Genomic DNA, 26,172 nt, shown 5'->3' on the forward strand with positions numbered 1-26,172 from the left:
ACATTTCACAGCATTTATTGTCTACTTATGATTGTACATCCATTATCAAATGTCACATACAGTTCAGTCCCCTATATATGTATTTATGTATGTATTAATTTATTTAATTATATGGTTAATCATCTTTGCATACTACTTAAGCCAATTTGTATATGTATACGGCAAACTTTATACTCCTGACATATTTATTTCTCACATCATTGATTGTGACAATTCTGTGTACCGTATATTTATAGTAGCTTTTTATCTTGTCTAATGTCTTTTAGTGTATGTTAATTCTGGACGTGAGGAAGAGGACCATTTCACGGCAGAAGGGTCCTTTCAGTTTGCAAAACATTGGTACCCAACGGCCTTCCTCTCTAATGCCCCTACTAAAAAAGCAGGAGTGGCCATCTTGATTTCCAGTTATTGCCCCTTGAAAATAACGGAAATGACTGTAGACCCCTACGAGAGATACCTGATACTTAAACGAACTTTCCTGGGAATTAGTATCACATTGAGTAATTTATACGCCCCTAATGTAGGCCAACTGTGTTTCCTAACTAAAGTACAGACTAAATTATCTTCAGACTGTAGAGGACTGACCTTGATAGGAGGAGATTTCAATGCAGCGTTCTCAGACATAGTAGACCGTGTGTCCTTACCCACTCAACCTGCCTCTCAAGCAGCGCAATCGCTAGCATCAGGTTTCAAGCGATTTATCCGGAAATATGCTTATACGATTTATGGCGAATATATATTCTAGTCATCCCCACATAGAACTCATTCCAGGATCGACTATTTTTTTTTCCAAATGTGCCAATACTCCGACTATCCATGTCAGCGGATATAGGGCCCATTAATTGGTCAGATTATGCCAATCCCACAGACTATGTTAGCATCCAATATAACGGTCATTCCTAAACAGGGTAAAGACCCAACAGAGTGCTCTAGTTGTAGACCAATCAGCCTTCTGAACACTGATTTGAAAATATTTACCAAACTTTTAGCGAATAGACTGGGGGATTGGCTCCCTCAATTGATTCATAAAGACCAGGTGGGATTTGTTAGGAACAGACAGGCTGGCGATAACACCCGCCGTACTATCAACCTGATAGATCTCGTACATAGGTACATGGTATTTCATGTTTTCGCACTTTAACTCATTATGGCCTTAAGGGACCATTTTTGAAAGCCTTAAGAGGCCTATACTCCTCCTCTATAGCACAAATTCGTCTACCCCAGGCACATTCAGATTACCTAACCATCAGAAATGGGACTCGTCAAGGTTGCCCCCTATCGCCCTTACTTTATATTCTGAGTATTGAGCAGCCCGATATGAAATAATGCGGACATTAAGGGGTTATGGTGGGAGAAAAGCAATTCAAAATTTCTTTGTTCGCCGATGACGTTCGGCTTACACTCTCTGACCCTCTCATCTCTCTACCTAACCTCCAAGCGGCAATAAATATTTATAGTAGTCTGTCAGAATACAAGATCAACAATACTAAGTCAGAGGCCTTGCCCATAAGATTTGATCCAAATCTGCTTAAGCGCATAGAGGACAGATTCCATTACAGATGGAACATGAGTTCTCTGAAGTACCTCGGGATACAACTAACCCATAAGATATCTACCATATACAAGGCAAACTACCCTTCATTAATTCAAGATGTGAGAAAGAAACTACAAAGTTGGCGCAATATGCATTTATCGCTCCTAGGAAAATTAGCTGCAATTAAAATGTCGGTCCTCCCCAGGTTCATTTATATATTTGAGACCCTCCCAGTTAAGGTCCCAGTGAAAGCGTTGTGACAAATACAGCCAATGGTTCTCGATTTCCTGTGGAACTCTAGGAGACTTAGGATTTCAAAATCAGTACTATCAGAACCTAAATCTAAGGGGGGCCTGGGAATGCCTGACATTGCTCTTTACTACTATGCTACCCATTTACGCCACATAGTTTCTTGGACCTCTCTGTCGGCCTATAATAGGTGGACGGAGATTGAAAAGCTCTGGTTGGCTCCAATGCACCCAAGTGTACTTATATGGGGACCGCTGGCGGCGGTGCCCACCACATCATTATTGGCACAGATGGCATTTACAAGGGACATATGGCTCAGTTGCCGTATTAGATTTAATTTAGCCACACATAGATCCCCTCTTACCACTTTTTTGTACACGCCGCACTTACCGGAAAGCCTAAATACTGACTTTGTGGAGTTCTGGAAACAAACAAAAGTGTTGTAAGTGAACGACCTAGCTCACCCCACAACGAAATGCCTCCTCACCTTGACAGATTTACTTACAGCCTCCGACCGGTTTGCTCCAGTAACAACTACATACCCCCTAATATATCAACATTGCACACAAGTGCTGGAGACTACACAGGTTCCGACCCTTACAGACTTCGAACGCATTTGCTTGAGGGGCTCAGCCTCAAAAGGACTTATTTCATACCTCTATAACCTATTACTGACACAGTCGTACCTAGAACCAATTAACCACACATATATGCATCAGTGGGAGGAATGGATTGGGCGATCAGTCCCAATGCCCATATGGAAGGTGATATGGGATAAGGCTCCAAAGGGCTCCACATCAGTATTATACAAGGAAAATCAATGTAAGATATTAATGAACTGGTATCATACTCCAGCACTGTTGAATAAGTTAAACCCAAACATTCCCGATTCCTGCTGGAGATGCAATGTATCTGGAGCCTCCCTGATCCATATATTCTGGGAATGCACAGTCATACAACCTTATTAGTTAATGGTTAATCAAATTCTGGAAGCAGTGTTAGAGGTTACCATAGATGTTGACCCCATGACATTCCTCCTAGGACTCCCCCCACAAAGTCTTGGAAAAGCTAAGTCTAAGCTATTCCTTCACCTAATGACGGCAGCCTAATTTCTCTGTTTTGGAAATGCCCAGTCCCCCCATCACAGCAGGACTTATATTCCCGTATACGACACATGAGAATGATGAAGTCTATGTTGGCTTCAATTCACTCCAGATCAGAACACTTGAAGAAAGTGTGGTCCAGTTGGGACGACATCGGAGACAGTCTTCCACTGTCATTATAAATGGTATTTTTTCTACCTCAATATAAATCTTTTTTATTTAAGTTTTATGTATGTATATATATATATATATATATATATATATATATATATATATACTGCCTTCTTTTCCTGACATATGGATTGATAATTTTTGGTTGTTTTTGGTTAATTGATACATACTTCTATACGTGGCACATACTCTCAGATCTGATGCATTGGATTCAGAAGAGTAAATTTCTATACTTGAACTTTTAAAAGATGGTAGGGGCTGGTGTCATTAGCACCTGTGACGCCTTTTTTCTTCTTCCCTCTTTCTTTATAACAAGATCCTTTTTGTTAAGACCTGAAACTTGACTATTTTTGTACCACTATGTACTATCCTTCATACATATGCCATATACAACTGTACTGGCCACAATGTATGTACTCAATGTTTTTGTTATTATAAAATATGTTGGGAAAAAAAAGGCTGTATAGTCCCCAAAATGGTAGCATTAAAAAAATAAATTCATCCCATACACCACACACAGCTCCGTACACAGAAGTATAAAAACGCTATTAGCGCCAGAAGATAGCAAAATAGAAGGGGTTTTTTTGTACAGGAGGTTTAAATTTTTGTAAATGTATGAAAACATTATAAAACCTAAATCCTCAAGATCGTACCTACCCAAAGAGTAAAAGAGACATGTCATTTGGGGCACACACTGATAGCTGTAAAATCCAAGAACCAAAAGACAATGGCATATGCGTTTTTTCTCCAATTTCACTGCATTTGGATTTTTTTCCCACTTCCCAGTAAAGGACATGGAATATTAAATAAAGTTACTATGAATCTCAATTTGTTTTTCAGAAAACAAGCCTTTACACAGCTCTTTACATGGAAAATCAAAAAAGTTATAGATTTTTGAAGATGGGGAGTGAAAAATGGAAAGTCTAAAACAAAAAAAGGGTCAGGCAATTAAAGGGTTAATACATTATATTACATTTATTATTATTATTAGAACACTAAAACAATTTAGTTATACTTTAAGGTTTTGAGTGCTGTCTTACCTTCATTCTAGTGATTGAATGGCCTGTGTCTACTTATAAGGCTTTAAAGGAAACTCTAGCATGGATAAATCAGGGACACTTACTTATAGATCCAGTTACCGTGATTGTGGTTATCTTCTTATACATGTTATCCTTGACCACCTTCCTTCTAAAATGAACTTTTAAAATTATGCTAATAAGCCTGAGGGGCTCTGGGGGTGTTTCCAGAGCGCCTAAGTGATGTTATGCTCATAACAATGAGGAAAAAGACATGTCTCCCCTGGTCTGTTCATTGAAACAGATTGAAAAAGAAGGATAACAAATATAAAATGAGTACTACAACCACAGTGCCTGGATCTATGAGTAAGTGTCCCTGATACTGATTGTAGATTATCTTTACGGGCAATCTTAATTTCCATTTGTTTTATCCTTTTTTTTTTTTTAAATCCTAAAATCAATTCAGCAGCTGATGGTAAAACTGATGAAAAGATGCTGATCTGATGCACCATAACATTGTTTCAAGAGCTTCTTTAGCTGCAAATAATGATCTTCACAACTGAGTCAGTATAGTTTCTTTCCAAGAACACCTAGTTCTACACATGCCCCATTGTCCATTTTTGTAATTTATCTTCTTACTCAGGATTTATACAAACAACATAAACAGATTTGCAGAGTTAATGAGTGAATCAGCCTTCCAATGCTAGTGTTCATCAAAGCAGTGCATTTAGCAACTGGCTTTGTTTCATGGCACAGATCAGACAGCACGCAAGTCCTAGAGGAGCTGGGCACATGGCTCTACGATTTACATTATAATACAGTTCAATTATAACTAAACTTTTGAAGATTGTTTTACTTTTTATTTCAGAAAAGAAATCTACCCCCAAAATCAGGCATGATAAACCAAGGAAACTTACTAATAGATCCAGATACTGTAACTGTGGTAATCTTATATTTGTTATCCGTGGCCTCCTTACTTTTAAAATCAACTATTATAAATAGGCCAAGGAGTGGAAGGACTAATAGGGATGTTACACTATCTTCCCTTCCTTTCCCTTCTGCTCCCTTAGCAATCCCCCCCCCCCCCCCCCGCGTGATGTAATGTCACTGCAGAAAATGAAGTTTCAGCAAACAGTGTGAGGGAGAACGTGCTCCTGCACAGTGTAACAGTGTTTGAAGCATCAGGCTCAGAAGCATAATGTTAAAAGTTAATTTTAGATCTGGAACGGATCAACTATAAATTATTGACAGTTAAACTTGATAGCTTAACCCCTTAAGGACCAGGCACTTTTTGGTTTTATTTTTCACTGCCCACCTTCAAAAAACTATAGCTTTTGTATATTTTCGTGTAAAGAGCTCTGTATGGGATTGTAAATCAGTGTTTACTAGACACAGAGCCACACAGCCAGTAGGTCTGTGTGTTTTTAAATGCTATGACTGAATTTCTAACCTTTCCCTGTACAGAAGTATAATAGCCACTCTTACCCCAAGACAGATTTTCCGGTTTCATCTGGTTTCCGAACTGTAAATGGGCTTGGATCAATGCCAACATTTTTTGGCATAAAGTCTCTGAAAATCAAAATGACAAAAATCAGTACAGCTTTAAGGGTTAGTGTGGTAAAAGTATGAGATATGGTCTTGATTTATTGAATTCAAATTTAGTCATAACCAGCCACCTCACCTCTTTGTAGTGCACATATTAATTAAACTTCAGACAGGATCTGCCAGGAAGGAATGCTAGTGTAGTGCCCAAAGACCCCAAGTGGTCCATATTTTTCAAAAGGCAGAAGGGAAGCCTATGTTCAGAGAGTGTGGTGAATCAAAGTTTGGGGTGTTTCTTTGCAGCCAGAAATTACAATCAGAGACAATGTAAACTCATATTCATCAAATAACTTGGGAGATAATTTGTAGTAATGAGGCCCCACCTATTAAAAAGTAGGTTGTGGCAGCAAGGAAAATGCGGAAATAAAGTGGGTGCCAGGAATAAGAGAATAAAGTTTAGTGTAAAGGCGCAAATTTTAGGTAGGTGAGTGTGGTTTTATGTTTTAAAGTTGAGGCTCTCTAGCGTAGGCCCCACTTAGAGAGTAGAGTTGAGGAATTTTACTCTAGCTGCCTTGTAATTTTCAAAACTCTATCGGCTTGGGAATAGGATCAAATGATATAACACCCATGATCTTAGGCCTAGCCCCCCCAAGTTTGGCATCGGGTGAATGAGGATGGTTTTCACCAAAAAATGTGTCTCACTGGGGAAGAGGGTGTGAAACTACCATTCCCAGTGACATCACAAACTGCGAGGTAAGAGGAAGACCCACCGTCTATAAATTATGGAGCTATGCTAATGGACATGGTCAGTCATCTTATGAGGCCAAATAGGACCTGGAAGGCTGCCAACGTAATTCTTAGCTGCATCTCACAGCAGCAGATATCTGCTACTATTTCATTAGTAAGGATATTCATTATACTATCTTTTAATTTTGCAACTGTTTGTGTATGTGTCATATGTATATTGTTTTATGATCGTTTTACTTGAACTTTGTATATTTTAACGTATGCACTATACTTTTTGTATATCAAATTAAAACTTAACAAGTCTGCTTGGTGCATTGAAGAACCTATGTTTCTGAAGAAACAGTGTTATCAGGATTTATTGTATAGAGAACACAATTTTTAATCTGTGAATTTTGGTTTCCACATTGTTGAGGGATTTATGTATTCAGGAGCCTATTTAAAAGTAGGTGGTGGCAGCGAGGAAACTGAGGAAACTAAGTGAGTACCATGGTTAGGAGAGTAGTTTAGAGCAAAGGTGCCGTCTTGCATAGGTGGCCGGGGCTTTACGTGCTCATGTTGAGGCTCTCTAGCATAGGTGGACCCCTTGTGAACGTCACTCAAGATTGAAGAGTTCAACACAGTTAGCAATTTCGATTATGTTTAACAGCTAATCCTATCATACCTTGTAGAATTTGTCATAGACAAACAAAAGGTATCATCAAAGCTGCTGAGTTCATATGGCCGAAAGAATTCCGTGTAAATATTGATCTCCTCATCACCTTTGTTGTGCTTCTTTATTGTCATCTTCTTAAGGTTTTCAGCATTGGGTGCTAAAAGAAAAATTACTTGGTAGGTTAACAAGGCTACTGTAAGATTTATAAAACAAGCTTTTAACTTCAATTGCCGTCACACTTAACTAAAAATCAAATGGTTTTATTTAGAATATGGCCCTAATTTTGAGCGCTTAACCCCTTAAGCCACCATGACATTCCCCAACATCATGGGCAGAAGTGCACAAAGACACCATGATGTTGTGGAACGTCATGGCTTTTGTTACCATGACAAAACACAGGGTGAAAGGATCAAAGGTCCAGTGGTTTCTGAGAGCTAAGGCTCCCCCCAAAGCAATTGCTGTGATTGGTCAGTTAGTACAGACTGAGGAATCACAGCAGAAAGCAGGCTTTCCCCAGGCCGAACTCCCAATATCATTATCCGATCTCCTTATTCTCCTTCACAGAGAAAGGAGATCAGATGCCTACAGTGACCCTCTGCACCATTAATCACTTGCACACCACATAAAATTAACCCCTTTACTGCCCATCTGCATAAATCTCCCCCTCTGTGCTCTCCTCTCCATTTAGATTAAACTTTAAAGAAAACCTTACGGGTTAATAAATCTTCTAAAAGCCATATTGAATAATATAAGGGGTGTAGTTTCTTAAATGGGGTAATTTAGGCGTGTTTTCTGTTGGTTATGTCCATTAAAATCACTTGAGAAATTAAATTTCCCTTAATAAAATGATTTTGGAAATTTTCTTGAAAATAGCTAAACATAAAAGCCTTCTACCATACTACAGGTACAAAATAATAATTTAAAAAAAAATGTTGCCAACATAAAACAGACATATGGTGAATGTTATGTATTAAGTCGTTTTTGTGATATGACTATTTGTATAAAAAATTTTAAGAGTTCAAAGTTTTAAAAAGTGCAAATTTTTATAATGTTTTTGCTATTTTTCATTTTTTCATACATAAATTCAAAATAAATCACTAAAATGTTTCAACTAACATAAAGTGCAATGTGTCAAGAAAAAAACAATTTCAAAATCAACTTGGTATATCAACCCCTTAAGGACCTGGCCCTCTTGTTTTTTTCATTTCCATTTTTCACTCCCAACCTTCAAAAATCTACAACTTTTTTATTTTTACACTTAAAGAGCTCTGTGATGGCTTGCATAACATATTGCACTTCATAGTAATGGTATTGAATATTCCATACCGTGTACTGGGAAGCAGGAAAAAAAATCCAAATGGTCAAAATGGTGAAAAAACGCATTTGTGCCGATTTCTTGTGGGCTTGGATTTTACGTCTTTCACTGTGAAATACCAAATTTGTATAGGTTTTATAATGTTTCCATACATTTACAAAAATGAAAACCTCCTGTACAAAAATTTTTTCATATACATTTTTGCCATATACTGGCGCTAATAATGTTTTCATACTTCGGTGTACCGAGCTGTGGGTGGTGTCTTTTTTGCGACTTTTGATGATGTTTCCAATGCTTGTAATTTTAGGACTGTACGACCTTTTGATCACTTTTTATAGATTTTTTAACACTTTTAAAAATGGCAAAAAAAGTGCCATTTTCAACTTCGGGTGCTTTTTCCGTTACATACTTAAATGTAGTGAAAAAACATTATTCCTCTCGTCCTACAGGCAGCACTGATGGGTAAGAGTCTGGAGTCCTAATTATGACAGAAGAACACAATAACAATGTTAATTAACAATAAATCAATTAACCGACTGCCCTATAAGTATCCTAGGAGTCAAGGAAGAGGCGTGTTTTTTTCTTCTGTCCTAATTAGGTTTACTGCCAGTATCCTCTTGCTCCCCTGAGGCCTGGGCTGTGGTGCACGTCCAGCAGGGTAGAAGCAAATGTCTTACCAGTGGCAATCTTGGTGAAACTACATTCTGAGGCTGTCCTTCCCCCCGTGGTGGCGGAAGTCCAGTATTTTCGGAGTTTCTGGATAAACTCCCCTCCTACTGCGTCTCCCATTGGAAGCGGGAACCGCTGTATTCTCAGGTACGGCTTTTGAATAAGCAGAGAAGTGGAGGTCAGATTTGTGTTGCACTCAATACTTTGGGGTATAGCTGCTGTTTTGCCGCATCTCCCCCTTCCTGAAGCCACCATCTACAATGTACCGTAAGGTGGTTTCTATATTGTTGTGAACAAAGCTCTTGCTAACCTTAGGGCTCAGCGCGTCCCCTGCATCCTTTTCTTATGTTAGAAGGATTTGGTTGTTAGCCCGGGTGTCGCCTCTGACCAGGTGCATTGCATTTCCTGATGGGAATGTTTTAAGGCTGTACTGTTCAGGTATGCTCTCTGCACCTGCCAGGCAGCAGAGTCAGTCTGAGCTTAAGGTTTGTTCCTTTCATGAGTGCCCTTGTTCCTTCATTTGGCATGTCCTAACACTTGTTGTTTGTGTTACAGATGTCCAGCCTTGGTAAAAGGAAGAGAAAGTCTCATCATAGAGACTGTATTAGCTGTGAGCAGCCTATACTGGATGATTGCCCTGATGATGTTTGTGCCCCTTGTGCAGCTCCTGCTCAGACTTCAGGAGGAGACGTATTTTTTCAGTGGATGAAGGAAAAAATGTCTGCTGTATTTGATGAGATGAGTTCAAAGAAAAAGAAGTCTAAAAGACATCATAAACGTAGAAAACATCATAGGCAATCATCTTCTATATCTTTGCCTTCTAGTGGCTGCTCAGAAGCCCAGATAATTTCTGGGGATAGCCCTGAATCGGAAGGTTCTGGGCCAGATGTATCTGAGGATTTTTTTCTGTTTCACAAAGATAAAACCTCTAAATTGATCAAGGCGGTTAAAAGTGTAATGGAGACAGATGAGTCTCATAATGACTCTGTTAACCAAGATGCACTTTTTATTTTCCCAGAAAAAAAAGCCAAAGTATTGCCTAGTCATCCTGATCTTAAAGTCCTCTTTGAACAGGGTTGGTCTAAGCCTGAAAAAAGATTTGATTTGGGGTCTCGTTTTCGAGCAGTATACAAAATCGACCCTAAAGAATCTGAAGAATGGGAATTGCCTCCCAAGATTGATATCCCAGTGGCTAAACTATCTAAAAAATCTATTTTTCCTGCAGATGAATCTTCTTTACTTAAAGACCCTCTTGACAGGAAAGCTGCGCTATGCTCCGCAGAAGCTATCAACTCTCAGCAGCCATGGCTAAGGCATCTCTTGCTACTGTGCCTGTTGCACAAGCCTTAAGGTTATGGCTAAGCCAGATTGGTCGGGACATTTTGGATGGAGTCCCTAGAGAAGAAATTTATGAGAATTTGTCTTCTGTTAAACTTGCAGGCGATTTTCTGTGTGATTTTTCTCTTGACTCTTTAAAACTTGCATCTAAGAACATGCTAACGGCTAACTCTGCACGTCGTGCCCTGTGGTTAAAGCCCTGGACAGGGGATGTAGCCTCCAAACATCACTTCTGTTCACTTCCCTTCCACCCATCTTCCTTGTTTGGGAAAGACCTGAAGGAGGTGTTGAAAAATCTTAGTGAAGATAAGGGGAACTCTTTTCCACAATTAGCCAGTACCTCCAAAAAACCGAGCTTTCCTCCTAGAAAAGCAAGACCGGAAAGACCTTTTCGTGCATTTCGTAACCGACGTAGAGGAGTTCAGAAGTCTAAAGACAGAACTGTCTTCCACAGTAAAAAAAACGAGAAGCCTGACTTCTGACGCCATGCCAGGTCTGTCTCCAGTAGGTGCAAGGGTGGCAGACTTCGCTCACTTATGGACAGACATCACATCCGATGCTTGGGTACTGTCCACAGTAAAAAACGGATACGCTTTGGAATTCGACAAGATTCCGCCAGAAAGATTTTTGAGTACAAAAATCGAGAAATCTCAGATCCTTCCCTTGTTGCACGAATTTATCCAAAAAAGAGCTCTAGATGAAGTCCCTTTGTCAGAAAGAGGAAAAGGAGTGTACTCCGCCATATTTGCTGTACCAAAGCCAAACAACAGGTGGAGATTAATTATAGACCTCCGCTATCTAAACAGATTCTTGACCAAAATTGCAATCAAGATGGACTCCATAAAATCAGCCACCGCCATTCTACAGCAAAGCAACTACATGGCCAAAATAGACCTGGCCGATGCTTATCTCCACATTCCCATCAGGAGAGGTCACAGAAAATATCTGAGAATAGCAATTGTGACCAATTCAAGAACTCTTCACTACCAGTTCACCTGTCTGCCATTCAGCATTACATCAGCCCCTCGCGTCTTCACCAAGACCACCATAGTTCTGGCGGCTGCACTGAGACTTCGGGGGATTCAGATCGTGCCCTATTTGGACGACTGGCTGATCATAGCAGAGAATCAATCTCTCTTGAAACTTCATCTTCAGATGACAATCGATCTTCTACAACAACTGGGTTTCCTAATCAATTGGGAAAAATCCCTTCTTATTCCAACAACCAGAATTCAGTTCCTGGGGTATATTCTCGACTCGTGCAGTATGACTATTCATCTTCCTCAGGAGAGAATCTTGAAAATCAAGCAGTCCGTGCACTACCTTATCAAGACAAGATGCACAACGGTCAGAACAGCCATGAGGGTCCTGGGTCTGATGACTTCAATAATAGAAGCAGTTCCTTGGGCAAAGGCACATTTCAGACAGCTACAACTCAACATTCTGGCTGTTTGGAACAAATCTCCAGCAGGATTCGACAAACCGATTGTACTAACTCCTCAGACCAGAGTCAGCCTCGGTTGGTGGTTGAGGAAGAATTTGGCGTCCGGCAGATCTTTACGTTTTGTTCAACCCCAGATCCTGACAACCGATGCCTCATCCTCAGGTTGGGGGGCCCACCTCGGCAATCTCTGGGTTCAGGACAAATGGAATTACACAGACAGGACTCTGTCCTCAAATCAAAGAGAATTGAAAGCCATTTATTTAGCCCTGAAATTCTTTCAGACCCAGCTGAAAAAACAGCATGTGAAGGTACAGACCGACAATCTGTCATGTGTTTATTACATAAACAAGCAAGGGGGTACCAGGAGCACACCCCTCATCAAACTGTGTCAAAAGATTATCTCCTGGGCCGAGGAAAACCTTCAGAGTCTGTCAGCAGTCCACATTCGAGGGTCTCTGAACACTCAGGCAGACATTTTAAGCCGCTCTCAACTAAGACCAGGGGAATGGTCCCTGAACAGTGTTATCTTCCAACAGATTGTCAGTCGGTTCGGTTGTCCACAAATGGACATGATGGCGACCAAACAGAACTCGAAGTTGCCAATGTTTTGCTCTCTTTACAGGTCAGACCAACCCTATGCAGTGGATACCCTGTCTCTTCCCTGGACCAACCTGTTCATTTACATATTTCCTCCGATACCGCTCATTCAGAGGATACTTTACAAAATCAAAGAAGAGAAACCAAATGCAATTCTGATCCTACCATTTTGGCCACGCAGAGTATGGTTTCCTCTTGTAATGAGGTTGTCCAAGGGCGAATATTGGAAACTTCCTGCAGTTCCACATCTCTTGGAACAGATGGGGTTTTTCCATCCATCACCAAAGAAGCTACAGCTTACGGCCTGGAGATTGAGAAGAAGACCCTAACAGGTCTAGGTCTTTCATCCAGAGTTATAAAGACATTGTTGTCAGCTAGAAGACCAGCGACCATTAAGTCCTATGGTAGAGTTTGGAAAGTCTTCACATCCTGGTGTTCAGATAATTCTGTATCTGAACCTTCAGTCTCAGATATTCTTACTTTTCTACAGGATGGCCTTGATAAAGGTTTAAAACCTGCTACCTTGAAGCTTCAGGTTGCTGCAATCAATGCTTTAAATAACAATAGATTCTCATCTAATCATTTAGTACGGAGATTCTTCAAGGCTTTAAGGAACATCAAACCTCCTATTAGGCCACCATGTCCACAGTGGGATCTTTCCTTGGTCCTACATCATCTCACAGAACCTCCCTTTGAGCCTATACAGGAAGCTTCTCTCAAATGTTTATCGTGGAAGATCTTCTTTTTTTCAGAGCTGCAAGCCTTATCCTGCAAAGAGCCATACTTACAGATAAGACCAGACTGCATCATACTAAGAACCGTTCCATCGTTTCTTCCTAAAGTGGCCTCAGTTTCTAATTTAAATCAGGAATATTATCTTCCAGCTTTGTGTCCAACTCCTGCTAATGCTCATCAGCAAGTTCTGCATCTTCTGGATGTTAGAAGATCCGTCTTGACTTATCTAGAGAAGACAAAATCTTTTAGAAAATCTGAATCTCTGTTTCTCCAATTTCAATGTCCAAGAAAAGGGATGAAGGCCTCTGCAGCCTCTCTCTCTCGATGGATAAAGCAGAGTATTTCTATGGCTTACAGAGCCTTGGGACAACCTTCACCGTTACAGATTAGGGCTCATTCTACAAGATCTACTGCTACTTCCTGGGCAGAGTATGCAATGCTCTCTATAGATCACATCTGTCAAGCAGCTTCTTGGACTTCTTCTAATACTTTTGCTAAACATTACAGGCTGGATGTCTCCTCAGCTGGCTCAGCCTTTGGCGTATCGGTGCTATCTACAGTGGCTTCGAAAATTTGTCCCCCCCCTTTGATTTGCTACCTAAATCCCATCAGTGCTGCCTGTAGGACGAGAGGAAGATCTAAATTTTGCTTACCTGAAAATTTCTTTTCCTCGAAGTCCAAAGGCAGCACTATTATATTCCCTCCCAATAAAATAATTTTTTTTTTTTTTGCTGCATAAAACACGCCTCTTCCTTGACTCCTAGGATACTTATAGGGCAGTCGGTTAATTGATTTATTGTTAATTAACATTGTTATTGTGTTCTTCTGTCATAATTAGGACTCCAGACTCTTACCCATCAGTGCTGCCTTTGGACTTCGAGGAAAAGAAATTTTCAGGTAAGCAAAATTTAGATCTTATATTTTGATAAAGTGGGCATTTACAGATGTGGCGATGTCTAATAAGTCTATGAATTTTAGTGTTTATTTATATTTACATAAATTCTAGGGAAAGGGGGGCGATTTAAATTATTTATTTTTTTTAAATATAATATTTGTTAATATGTAGCATAGACTTACCAGCTATGGAGAGGGCTTGGCCCGTGAGCCCTCTCCATGCACCTCCCATTTAACATTGTGTGCCGTTATAGTACGGTGCGCGGCGTTAAATGGTTAAGGGCCGTCAATCACTGACATGACCATTCTTGTGATAAAACAAATACTTCTTAGAATAGAAAGAGCAAACACATAAAATAATAAATGTCAAGCTATACTGATTCCCCCCTTTCATATTCCCCTATAAAACAACATATCAAAATAATCTGCATTTCATGATCTTTACCATGCTACCTGTTTACTGGATAACATTTTATACAGGTCAAAGTAGGCCTGTGAGATTGGAAGTGGTATTGGATACTGGGAGCACTGTGGCTTTTAGCAGCTGTGGGCTCACTATGGCTATTGGCTGCTGGGGACACAGTGCCTATTGGCTACTGGGGGACATTGTGACTATTGTTACTGTTTGGGAGTACTGTGACTACTGGCTACTGTATAGGGAGCTGTAGCTGCAGCACACAGCCTATAGATGCAGCTGCATAGCTCAGCTATATATGGAGCTGCATCCTTTATACACAGACATACATGGAGCTAAAGCCAAAATACACGGCAATGCATGGATCTAAGCATCAGTGCAAAGCTATACATGGAACTGCAGTGGAAGTACAGCTGTTGCTAACACAATATAGTTAAAATCCAAATCAGTAGCTCTACCAAAAGTCTATGGAGCCCATGACTATATACTATATACAAAAATTGTGCTGAAAAACCTCCCCTCGGCTTACACACGAGTCAATAAAACACGAAAAACTTCCATACTCACCCTCCGGAGGCCCTATGGTCCACGTTGCTCCCGATGTTTGGCGGCTCCTCTTCTGTCTTCCCCGCGGCTGCTCTTCTCTCTTCTCTGTGTTGTATCAGCTGGCTGGCGCACAATATCACGCGACGGTGTCATCGCTAATACATCACTGATACAACACAGAGAAGACCGGAGACTGGCCACGGGGAACGGAGCATCAGGAACCCGCCTGTAGGTGAGTATGGAAGTTTTTTTTTTTTTTAATGTGCTTGGCGAACGGGGCTGGGTGTATTCTAAGGGCTGGCCGGCTGTATACTCAATGGGGCTGGCAGGCTGTATACTCAATGGGGCTGGCAGGCTGTATACTCAATGGGGCTGGCAGGCTGTATACTCAATGGGGCTGGCCAGCTGTATACTCAATGGGGCTGGCAGGCTGTATACTCAATGGGGCTGGCAGGCTGTATACTCAATGGGGCTGGCAGGCTGTATACTCAAGGGGGCTGGCAGGCTGTATACTCAAGGGGGCTGGCAGGCTGTATACTCAAGGGGGCTGGCAGGCTGTATACTTAAGGGGGCTGGCAGGCTGTATACTTAAGGGGGCTGGCAGGCTGTATACTTAAGGGGGCTGGCAGGCTGTATACTTAAGGGGGCTTTCAGGCTGTATACTTCAAGGGGGCTGGCAAGCTGTATACTTCAGGGGGGCTGGCAAGCTGTATACTTCAGGGGGGCTGGCAGGCTGTATACTTCAGGGGGGCTGGCAGGCTGTATACTTCAGGGGGGCTGGCAGGCTGTATACTTCAGGGGGGCTGGCAGGCTGTATACTTCAGGGGGGCTGGCAGGCTCTACACTTCAGGGGGGCTGGCAGGCTCTACACTTCAGGGGGGCTGGCAGGCTCTACACTTCAGGGGGGCTGGCAGGCTCTACACTTCAGGGGGGCTGGCAGGCTCTACACTTCAGGGGGGCTGGCAGGCTCTACACTTCAGGGGGGCTGGCAGGCTCTACACTTCAGGGGGGCTGGCAGGCTCTACACTTCAGGGGGGCTGGCAGGCTCTACACTTCAGGGGGGCTGGCAGGCTCTACACTTCAGGGGGGCTGGCTGGCTGTACACTTCAGGGGGGCTGGCAGGCTGTACACTTCAGGGGGGCTGGCAGGCTGTATACTTCAGGGGGGCTGGCTGGCTATGTGCTACTGGGGGCTTGATGGCTATATACTGGGAGGCTGAGACCAATGCATTTTCCACCCTCGGCTTATACTCGAGTCAATAGGTTTTCCCAGTTTTTGGTGGTAAAATTAGGGGCCTCGGCTTATACTCGGGCCGGCTTATACTCGAGTATATACGGATTGCAAAAGAGGAATAGCATAAGCTCAATACAGAATTTTGAGGAAAAGGTGATTTTGAAATTGTTATTTCACAGAGAATACAAGTATTTACAAAAACAGACATGGGAGGGACCGGCCCTCTAATGTCAGGTAATATAAGATAAAAGGTGATTTATATGGATTTAAGGGAAACTATTTTTAGCTAAAAGAAGGGTGTCAGTTAGTTAACAGAGCTCTATAGGAACCTGTCGCTGACTATTAAAATGTGGTGACAGGTTCCCTTTAACCCCTTACCAACATGTTATGTACTAGTACATCACATGTTGGCTCTCCCTCTATGGAGAGGGCTTATGGTGCGTTTGCGGTGGTCGGTGCTTGCACCGATCGCAGGTGTTAACCATGTAAAATCATAAACATGTTAGGTATCGCCACGTCCCAAAATGTCCAATCTATCAAAATATAGTAACGGTTATTCCCGTCGTTTAAACCTTTGTCGGAAATTTTTGAAAAAAATATGGAAATATGCACTAAAAAGTGATCAAAAGACCTTAAAATGGTAGCACTCACAGCTCCAAATACTGAAGTATGAAAAAGTTATTAGCGCCAGATTTTTTTTTTACAGGTGTTTTTCATTTTTGTAAATGTATGAAAACGTTATAAAACCTATACAAATTTGATATCACGTGATCGCACCGACACAAAGAATTAAGTAGACATGTAATTTGGGACACACAGTGAAAGCCATAAAATGCAAGCCTACAGGACAAGGGTGCATATGCGGTTTTTCCCATTTTCACAGCATTAGGGATTTTTTTCCCGCTTCCCAGCACATGGCATGGAATATTAAATACAGTCACCATGAAGAGCAATTGTGCAGAAAAAAAAAACCCTCACAAAGCTTTCTACATGGAAAAATAAAAAAGTTATAGATTTTTGAAGGTGGGGATTAAAAAATGGAAAAGCAAAAATGAAAAAGAACATTCAGCACATTCAAGTGGTTCTGTGTTTATGGTGTGACCTATGACAAATATTTGGCAATTTGATCACCGTGATGAAACTCTTTTTAAAGTGCTTTGAGAAGGAGTTCTACCCCATACGTGATAAGTAATAATGTCAGTTCTGCTTGTCAGTAAGGGTATTATTTATTTATTTTTTAATTGCGACAATACAAAATGTGTAATTTTTCCACAATACTCAGAAAGCACCTTCCTCTTAGCACAGAACAGCTACCTGACCCTCTATACCTTACTCTCTATGTATTTGACAAAGACTGAGTGTTTCAGTGGAAAGTTACAAGTTTTGTATTGGTGCAATTAAAAAAATAAAATTTTAATGCTCTAATAATGCTCTATACCAATAAAGAAAATTTGCCTCAAGATTTGTTAAAAAAAGTTACATTATCAAGTGAATGAAGTATAACCTTAATGTAAGTCTCACCCCTACCCTTTTCCAGCAAGGCATAACATACGTGTGTGAAAGGGGCCTAAGTCCTCATTCACACTGCCGCATGGGGGACGCATATACGGCCGATGTATGTATGGCCAATATACGTCCCCCATTGACGGCAATGGGCGCCCGGCACCCTGCGGGAGCGGTACGGTGGCACACAGATGTCCTATTTTTTCAGGGCATATGGCGCGGTGTGCCATGTATCCCTATGGAGAGGGGCGGGGGTGAGCAGTGCTCTCCCCCTCCTCCTCTCCCCGCCCGGTGCCATGTGCTCGCCGTGCTATGGTACGGCGGGCAACGGTAGTGTGAATCCAGCCTAAGCCTGTATTTTCTGGACCAAGTGTTTTTGAGGGTTTATTGGAGAACTTTTTGAACTTGGGTGAAATTCAATAATTAAAAAAAATGTACATTTATCTGGTGAATATATTTCTTAAAATGATCATCTCTTACCTTCATCAAGTGGTAATGGTAGATGCTCTAAAACGCCTGGTGTCCACCAGAATGTGTAACTGGAAATAGAAGTAAAATAACTTTGTTTTCAATCAGTTGAGAAACTGCTTCCAATTGCAACTGCCTGTGCATTAATTACTTTAAAGAGCTTAGTATCATCTGCAAATATTGAAACTCTTATGTGTTAACCCTCTATGAGCTGATTAATAAAAATATTAAAAAGAAGGGAGCCCAAAACTGACCCTTGTTGCACCCACTGGTAACTTCAACTCAATCTGAGATTAAGCCATTAATGACGGCCCTCATTTTTCTATTACTAAGCCAATTTATAACGAATTTTCCCCTCATCACAGAAGTCCCATTTTATTTACCAACCTTTTTAAAAAGGGTTAAGAATTGTTTTCATTGCTGAGTGTTGCATATACTCTTACAGCTAGGCAATCAAAAAGGGGAATAAATATTGTTACTGGACAACAACTCTAAACCCTACAAGAGTAGCAGTTTAGCAGAATGTAATGCACCAGCATCTCTTCGACTTCTATTTAAAGTATGTGTACGATTTTACTAAATAAATATTAATCTATTAAGTTAGCAAAGTAAAGTATTATTATCCATAACAACCCTAGAGAAAAAGAGACATTTCATTACAATATTTGTGTGTTTAAACTGTCGGATGCAAAGTGTAATGATCCCAGAAGATATCAAATCAGTCAACTTGACTTCATATTTAATTGCTTCCTGCAGAGGAGGTTGAGAAGACCTTGATTGGAATACATATTCTCTAGAGAAATCCTATTCCATGAAATGTCTACTGTGTGTGTCAAGTAATAAATCACTGCCATTTAATGTGGCTTCTATTGTTGCATGGATTAAACATAGCCAATCTGTTCAGCCCATGATGCAAATAGGATATGTGCGTTTATGGTTACAAATATTTTTTAGCAAATTATCTCTGCTAAATCTATTTCTATATAAATTGTTTGAAATTTAGAAACAAAAAAATTTAATTGTCTAATATATTCCATTTTTATGATACGTTAGTGATTTGTAGGATCAGTAACACTAACTGGAGACTCTTAATTCACAAAAATATTAAAATGTCTTGTGTCTGCTTGATTCAGAATACAAAACACAAGCTGGGCAATTTATATTTACACCATTTTACACCAAAAATGTAATAAAAAGTGATAAAAACTGATCTAAAAGTGGCACAGTCCTCAAAATGGTAGCAGTAAAAAAGCGAAAACGAAAAACATTTTTTTCGTAGACATTGTTTTGATTTTTGAAAATGAAATCTAAAGACATTGCATTTGCTATCACCGTGATTGTACCAAACCAAAGAATTGACAGACTTATCATTTTGAGCACACAGTAAATGTTGTAAAAACCGAGCCCACAAAAAAGTGATGCAAATGCGTTTTTTCACAAATTTCACCAAATTGGATTTTTTTTCTGCAGCTTCAAAGTACACGGGATGCAATAATAAATAACATCACTGAGAAGTAAAATTTGTTACACAGAAAATAAGCCCTCACACAGGAAAAAAAAAAAAGTAGTGAGAAAATGCTGTGACATAAATGGGGTTAAAATATATATGGGAGAAGGGAAACTTTTCAAGATGGGTGTTGACTATGGTGGCCATTTTGAAGTTGGACATTTTTGATCCTTTTTTTTTTTCAATGGGGAGAGGATCATGTGAAATCATCAATAAGTTTACAAGAAAAACAATGATGTGATTGGTTAACTTTATTCTTTCACAAGTTATTTACAAGTTTATGAACAACTTGTCAACGCAACCCTCTTCTCCCACTCTTGACACAGTGATCGCAACATCGTAGAAAAAATGCTAGAACAGGCTTCCAGTATCCACGGTTTCAGATGCTGCACATCTGGTATCTTCACAGCATAGACTATTGCCTTTAGATGAACCCAAAGATAATAATTTACGGGGGTCAGATTGGGAGACCTTGGTGGCAATTTAACTGGCCCATGATGACCAATCCACTTTCCAGGGAACTGTTCATGTAGGAATGCTTGGACCTTTGGGGTCATCTGAAGGCAATTGTCTATGCTGTGAAGATATGAGATGTGCAGCATCTGAAACAACAGGTACTGAAAGCGTGTGCTAGCATTTCTGCTGTGGTGTTGCTATCAGTGTGTCAAGAGTGGGAGAAGAGGATGGATTGACAATCCAACACAATGGGCAGCACTTTGAACACATTTTATGTGTGGTCATAAACTTGTAAACTAAAAAAAATTACTTTAGAACCAAGCACACCATTGTTTTCATGTGAAATTCTCAATAAATTGGAAGTTTTAAATGGCCCTCTTCCCATTGGAAAAAAAAGATGGATCCAAATTGGCCAACATGTTCAACATCCATCTTGAAAAGTTTCCCCCCTCCCATATACTAATGTACCACAAACAGGATGTTGATATGACCAACCATTCCCATTTTATTTAGATGTATCCATATAAAAGGCCCACCCTTTAGTAAAGATATTTGTTTATTCGCTTAAAGTTCTATAAAGTTTTATAAAATGAATTCTACGTAACAACATCATTTGTTTTAAAATATAACGTGCAGCATAAGATATGTTAAAGTGTTAGAAATCTGTGCATGTTTATGTTTCATTTTATTCATTTTTTTTTATGTATTTATTTCTGATCAGAGTAAAATTATTACGGCACATGGGATTTTTGTAGGAATTTTGTGCATGCTAGAAAATCAAACTGTTGTAGGGAATATACTGTCATTAACCACTTCGCAACCAGACAACGTAAAATTATGTTTATGTTAACCTGCTATGAAGAGGTGTATGGAGAGTACATCTGTAGCTTGGAGTTCCGAGCCGAGCCGAGCCTACGCTTCCGCCTAAGCAGTGCGCAGGTGCATAGCTTTTCAGAACTCTGAACTAGTAGACGGCATCGACTCGGAGGCATGGAGAAGCCTTTACTCCACAACGCTGCTAACCAATAGCCCAGTAGCCGCTGCCGCTAATACATAATACTAAAATAAGCTAAGATATGAAACCAAAGTTATTCATGCAGTATGCGTTGTGATAAATTTACACTTTTTTTGCCATTTTGCCGCCCATCAAAATGTGAATAAAAAGTGATCAAAATGTCACAAAGTCAAAATGGCAGAAATGAAAATGCCATTTCATCACGTAAATAAATATATTTTTTGAGAAGATATTTAGACATGGCCAAACTATGTAAGTTTAAAATCTCCTGAAACTTAAAATCTCCTGAAACATACTGACCCAAAGAATAAAAGTGATATGTCAATTGGACCACACAGTAAAAACCATAAAAACAAAGATTTTTTGCCAATTCCAACATAGTTTTCTTTACAGGTTGCTAGTAAATGGAACATAATATTAAATAGTGTCATCAGAAAGTCCAATTTGTCCCACAGATAACAAGCCTACAAAAAGTTAAAAATCTAAAATAGCTTGTGGAAGGAGGGGAGTGAAAGACGAAAATGCAAAAACCTGGAAAACTTGGTTCTGAAAAGATTAAAATGTGTTATCCTAAGGATCTCACAGAAGAGTTGATCTATTTTCTTTAAAGAGGACCTGTCACCCTAAAAAACGCTCTGGGCGCTGTTTACTAAATTAAGCAGCTCCTAGCACTACCCCAGATATAGCAGTGTTACACTGCTAGTTTTATCGGAACCTTCTGATAAAGCTAGCAAACACTGCAGGACCATACACTGAGAACGGCGGACTGAGGTTACAGTGGTCCAGCTTATTCATGAGGTCCCCTCATGAATATGCCAGACTGCTGTAAGCTCGGTCCAGCGTTCTCAGGGTATGGCAATGCAGTATTAGCTAGCTTTATCGGAAGGTTCCGATAAAGCTAGCAGTTTGACACTGCTACATCTGAGGTAGCGCTAGAAGCTGCTTACTTTAGTAAGCAGCTCCTAGAGTGTTTTATTTAGGATGACAAGTTCTTTTTAAATGTAAACCACTTGAACTTAAAGTTTCTGATGGCATTATGGCTAATTTTTGAGATTTTAGAAATTAACCGTAAACGTAAGCAGCAATTTTCAAACAAGAATGAGGGTCACAATTACAAAACTTCTACTACCTGTCTAGTTAAAAGTATTAAAAAATGACAACCTGATATAAGACATCCTGCTCTGAGAACAGATTATTACCTTCTTTTTGAATGGAGAAGTTTCATTGTATTTTTATGATGCAAGTAAAAGTCAGTGGGTAGCTCCCAGAGATGAGATTTGCCTTCAGTCGGCTTAAAAACACCCAGGAAAAGATTGATTGCATCTTGCCTGTCAGCATCTAGGATAAATAAAATTAAAAAGAAAATCATGCAAAAATAAAGGCATAATATAAACTACTAAATGTAATGTCCAAAATCATTCCACAGAAAAGAAAGAAGAAGCAAAAAACTCATGTAAGAGAACAAGAATTTTTCAGTACAATCCTATAAAAGTGGTAGAAAAATCATCATTTTTGGGCTAACTTAGCTTTCAAAGTGAGACGATACACCAGCTAATGTTAGGAGATAAACAATGAATAAATAAGAGTTCGGTTTTATAGTGATGTGGTTATATATTAATGAAGAAACACATTCTTTTACATTTTGCTAGTTTTTGAATGATCATTTTTGAAAAATAAAAAACTCCCTAAATTATATAGAATTAAACATGAGGACAAATAGAAGACACTTTGTAAGACCATAAAGTAAACAAAAAGTGTCTACATTATAACTCACAATTTCCTTTCAGATGCCGTTTGTTAAATTATTATTGTAGAATATAGATTACTTAAGAAGTGTTTATAAAGTTAACTGAGGCTGAAATGTTGAAAACATCCAGCTACACTGGTAAAACTCATAGTCAGTTGGATGTTGATTAGAAAAATCAATGATGGATATTTTCGCCATGTCATATCGAGCACCAACTACATCAGCATGACATCGTCACAGAATGAATTACAGAGCAATTTTACCAACAAATAAAATGTAGCCTTTTCAACTGAGGTCTGTCAAAGAAAGTTCTATCCCCAGTGTTTAGCAGCATTTCCATAAAAAACTAAAGACATAAAACATTATATAGTAATTTTGTTTTTTAAGACAATACAATTCATAAAATCATATTTTACTGTTGGAAACAAGTTACATATGTGGTGCACTGGATACTATTGGAGATACACTATACAAAACAAAAATTCTTAAACTACTACATAAACATTTTACATTTACATCAATACTAAGATACTTAATTAGATATGTACCACATTACTTACTTAGTACTAGATACCACATTATCAAAAAATGCTTTAGCGTCTGATCTCAAACATATCTTTGGGCAAACTGTAACAGTGTTTTTGTCCAACTAAGGCCACAGACATACTGCCACTCTTGTACAAAGTTACTATGAATGCCTGGATATAAGTCACTGCAGATGCTTACTACTGCCGATCAGTTTTTATACACTGGAGATCAAAATTAGAGATCAATGTATGATCACTTGAGTTTTTCAGAATAACGTAATCTCCATTGTTCAACATTTGATACACTGCGCCACTAGTGTTTTACAAAGTTACCAAAGTATATCATCATAAAACCTTTCTTTTGCAAAAACTATGCCGATCATAATTAGAGAACAGCAATGACTGTGGCACAGAGAACGAACTAAGAAAGTAAATTGTCTGAGGGTTAGAATAGTCAGTGGGAAGCATACAGGCCTTTGCTGTAAATGACTTCAGCGTATCTGCTGCCACAGGACATCGCTAGTCGCAGTGACTGTTGTGGGTTTCTTGGCCATAAGTTTGTCACCAAGGATTTTCCCCAAAGTTTTCTATTGGGTTTTAATCTCTCTTTAGGACTCTGGGCTGGCCATTTCATTGTTTTAATGTTTTGTGTTTCAAGGAACTGCTTTACCGTTTTTCTATATGACAGGGGACAATTTCCTGAATGAAAATTACTCGCTGATTGAGTGAAAAATGCAAGGAAGGAACCATGTGCTGTTGAAGAAGGCTCTGATACACACTGTATGAGAAGTCCAACTTCTGTTGCAGAAAATATTCTTCAAACCATGACACTTCCTTCTCCACCTTTTACTGACTTCTTTACGCACTTTGGGTTCAGTCTTTTCCCAGTTTGGTGCCAAACAAAAAGTAAATAAAAATAAATTCAACTAAAGCTTTCCTCAGTGAAGTGAATTGAGGTCCACTTCTTCTCTGTCCAGACAACCTGCTCCTCAGCAAAGGTGAGTTTAGCATAAAATAATCAAAAGACTAATGAGTGGACTTTCAGTCCAAATGCTCTTGAAACACTGCAAGACAGGACAGATCCAAGGTATTTTGGCTGCACTGTTGAAATCCTTACCCGTGGAGATACGCAAGACTATCCTCTCCTCTCTTGCAATTGTCTTTCAAGGGTGCCTTTTGGGGGGACTATAATGCGTTTGTGATGCTGTATAGATGCAATATTCTATAAGTCACAGTCTTGAAATGACCAACTTCTCTTGCTATGGCTGATACGTACAAGTTATAAAATGAGCTTAAAAATACAGCTATGTTGCGCATCTTAGAATATTTTCACATAGGACTACACAATGACCTTGACAGTCTTTGCTGCTGTTGTTGCCATGACCCCGGTCTTCTTCCCTGCCACACAACATACACAGGATACAGGACAGTATGGATGAGGCCCAAGTCCCAGCAGCCGCCACACATACCTTACGTCGCCTGACCCTGTACGCCAGCACCGCAGCCTTCTTCCATGGGTCATGCGTTCCCACACCGCTAGATGCAACGCTGTGCATCAACAGATCTTGCCCTGCCTGTTTAAGGGGAGGGCGTTGCTGGAAGCTCAGGAGCTGGGTTCTAGGTGTCGGAAGCCACCAGAGGGGGTGTCAGAGGAATGTCAGATCCTCTTCTGTACAGGCGAATGCAGTGTCTCTAGTTTGGTCATGAATCTGGGCTCTTGTCTACCCCAGCGGGACATCGTGTCAGTGGTTGTGTCAGTGGTGGTTCCAGTCGGGTTACGCACGTGTTCCAGCTGCGTTCTTCCCCCAAACGCCGATCCTCCACTGTGTGAGGTATACAGGCAGCCACCATCTTGTATATGTATGAATACATTATAATTATATATATAAGTTCTAAAATTAGTACTGTATATAAAATTAAAGGTAAACATTAAAGGTAAATGTTTTTACCTGAAAATGCATTACTGTAGTATCTAGATAAGGTCTGCATGATATCTTTGGAATGCTGAGTCCATGGGGCAATTTTTCTATAAGTTTTTACCCTATGAACAAGCTGAGAGCCTCCATATTGTAAGGATAGAGTGTCGCCATGATCCTCATAGAGTTCTTCAAATAACCTGTCAAATTAGAAATCAAGCAGTACATTTTAAAGAAGTGCATAGTTTTAAAGAATACTTTTAAAAATGACATATGTATAAAAATGTAAAATTATACATTCATGAACAAGATTATAAATACTGTAACCTTTGTGTCTAAATGGCATATGAAAAAAGAAAACTATTGGAACATGAAATCAACCTTGCAATAGTCAGACAGAGAGGATAGTACAGACACATTTGATAATATTTGAATTTGTCATCTCCCTCTAAACACTAATCTTATATAAAATGATTCAAATATTAAACTGTTTTATTGAAATCATGAAAACATCATAATCATGAAATAAATATATTGGAAACACTTTCTTCCAGTAGTAATCATTCTACCACTCGCCTCCCCTACATCATATGTGTCTCCATAGATGTGGGTTATTGTGTTACGCCATGTCACAGTACAATGCAACCAGATAACAGAAACAAAACATTACTTGCAAGGTAATTCTGGCAACTCTGGATCTGTAGGTGCCATTAAAATATCCATCTTATGACCATTTAGTTAATGAGGTTTGAGCCCCTTCAGTGAGCTCTAGCCTGAGTGCCCCTATTCCCCAGGGTCCGGGGTGTAGCGGACCAACACCTTTTTCATTCATG

At 39.7% G+C, this 26,172-nt stretch overlaps 1 protein-coding gene across 5 annotated transcripts in view; it reads right to left on the reverse strand.

Annotated features, from left to right (window-relative positions):
- FIG4 (FIG4 phosphoinositide 5-phosphatase) overlaps positions 1–26,172 on the reverse strand; it is a 279,940-nt gene that overhangs the window by 121,213 nt on the left and 132,555 nt on the right. For all 5 annotated transcript variants that reach the window (XM_072141804.1, XM_072141806.1, XM_072141807.1 and 2 more), the window contains exons 16-20: positions 25,373–25,539; positions 22,349–22,487; positions 18,184–18,242; positions 7,024–7,171; positions 5,559–5,642 (exon numbers count right to left, since the gene is read on the reverse strand). In XM_072141804.1, the coding sequence (XP_071997905.1) occupies positions 5,559–5,642; positions 7,024–7,171; positions 18,184–18,242; positions 22,349–22,487; positions 25,373–25,539 (597 nt within the window). The remainder of the gene's footprint in view (positions 1–5,558; positions 5,643–7,023; positions 7,172–18,183; positions 18,243–22,348; positions 22,488–25,372; positions 25,540–26,172) is intronic.

The sequence above is a fragment of the Engystomops pustulosus genome, chromosome 3, assembly GCF_040894005.1.
Source record: "Engystomops pustulosus chromosome 3, aEngPut4.maternal, whole genome shotgun sequence".
In the NCBI taxonomy this organism is placed as follows: domain Eukaryota; kingdom Metazoa; phylum Chordata; class Amphibia; order Anura; family Leptodactylidae; genus Engystomops; species Engystomops pustulosus.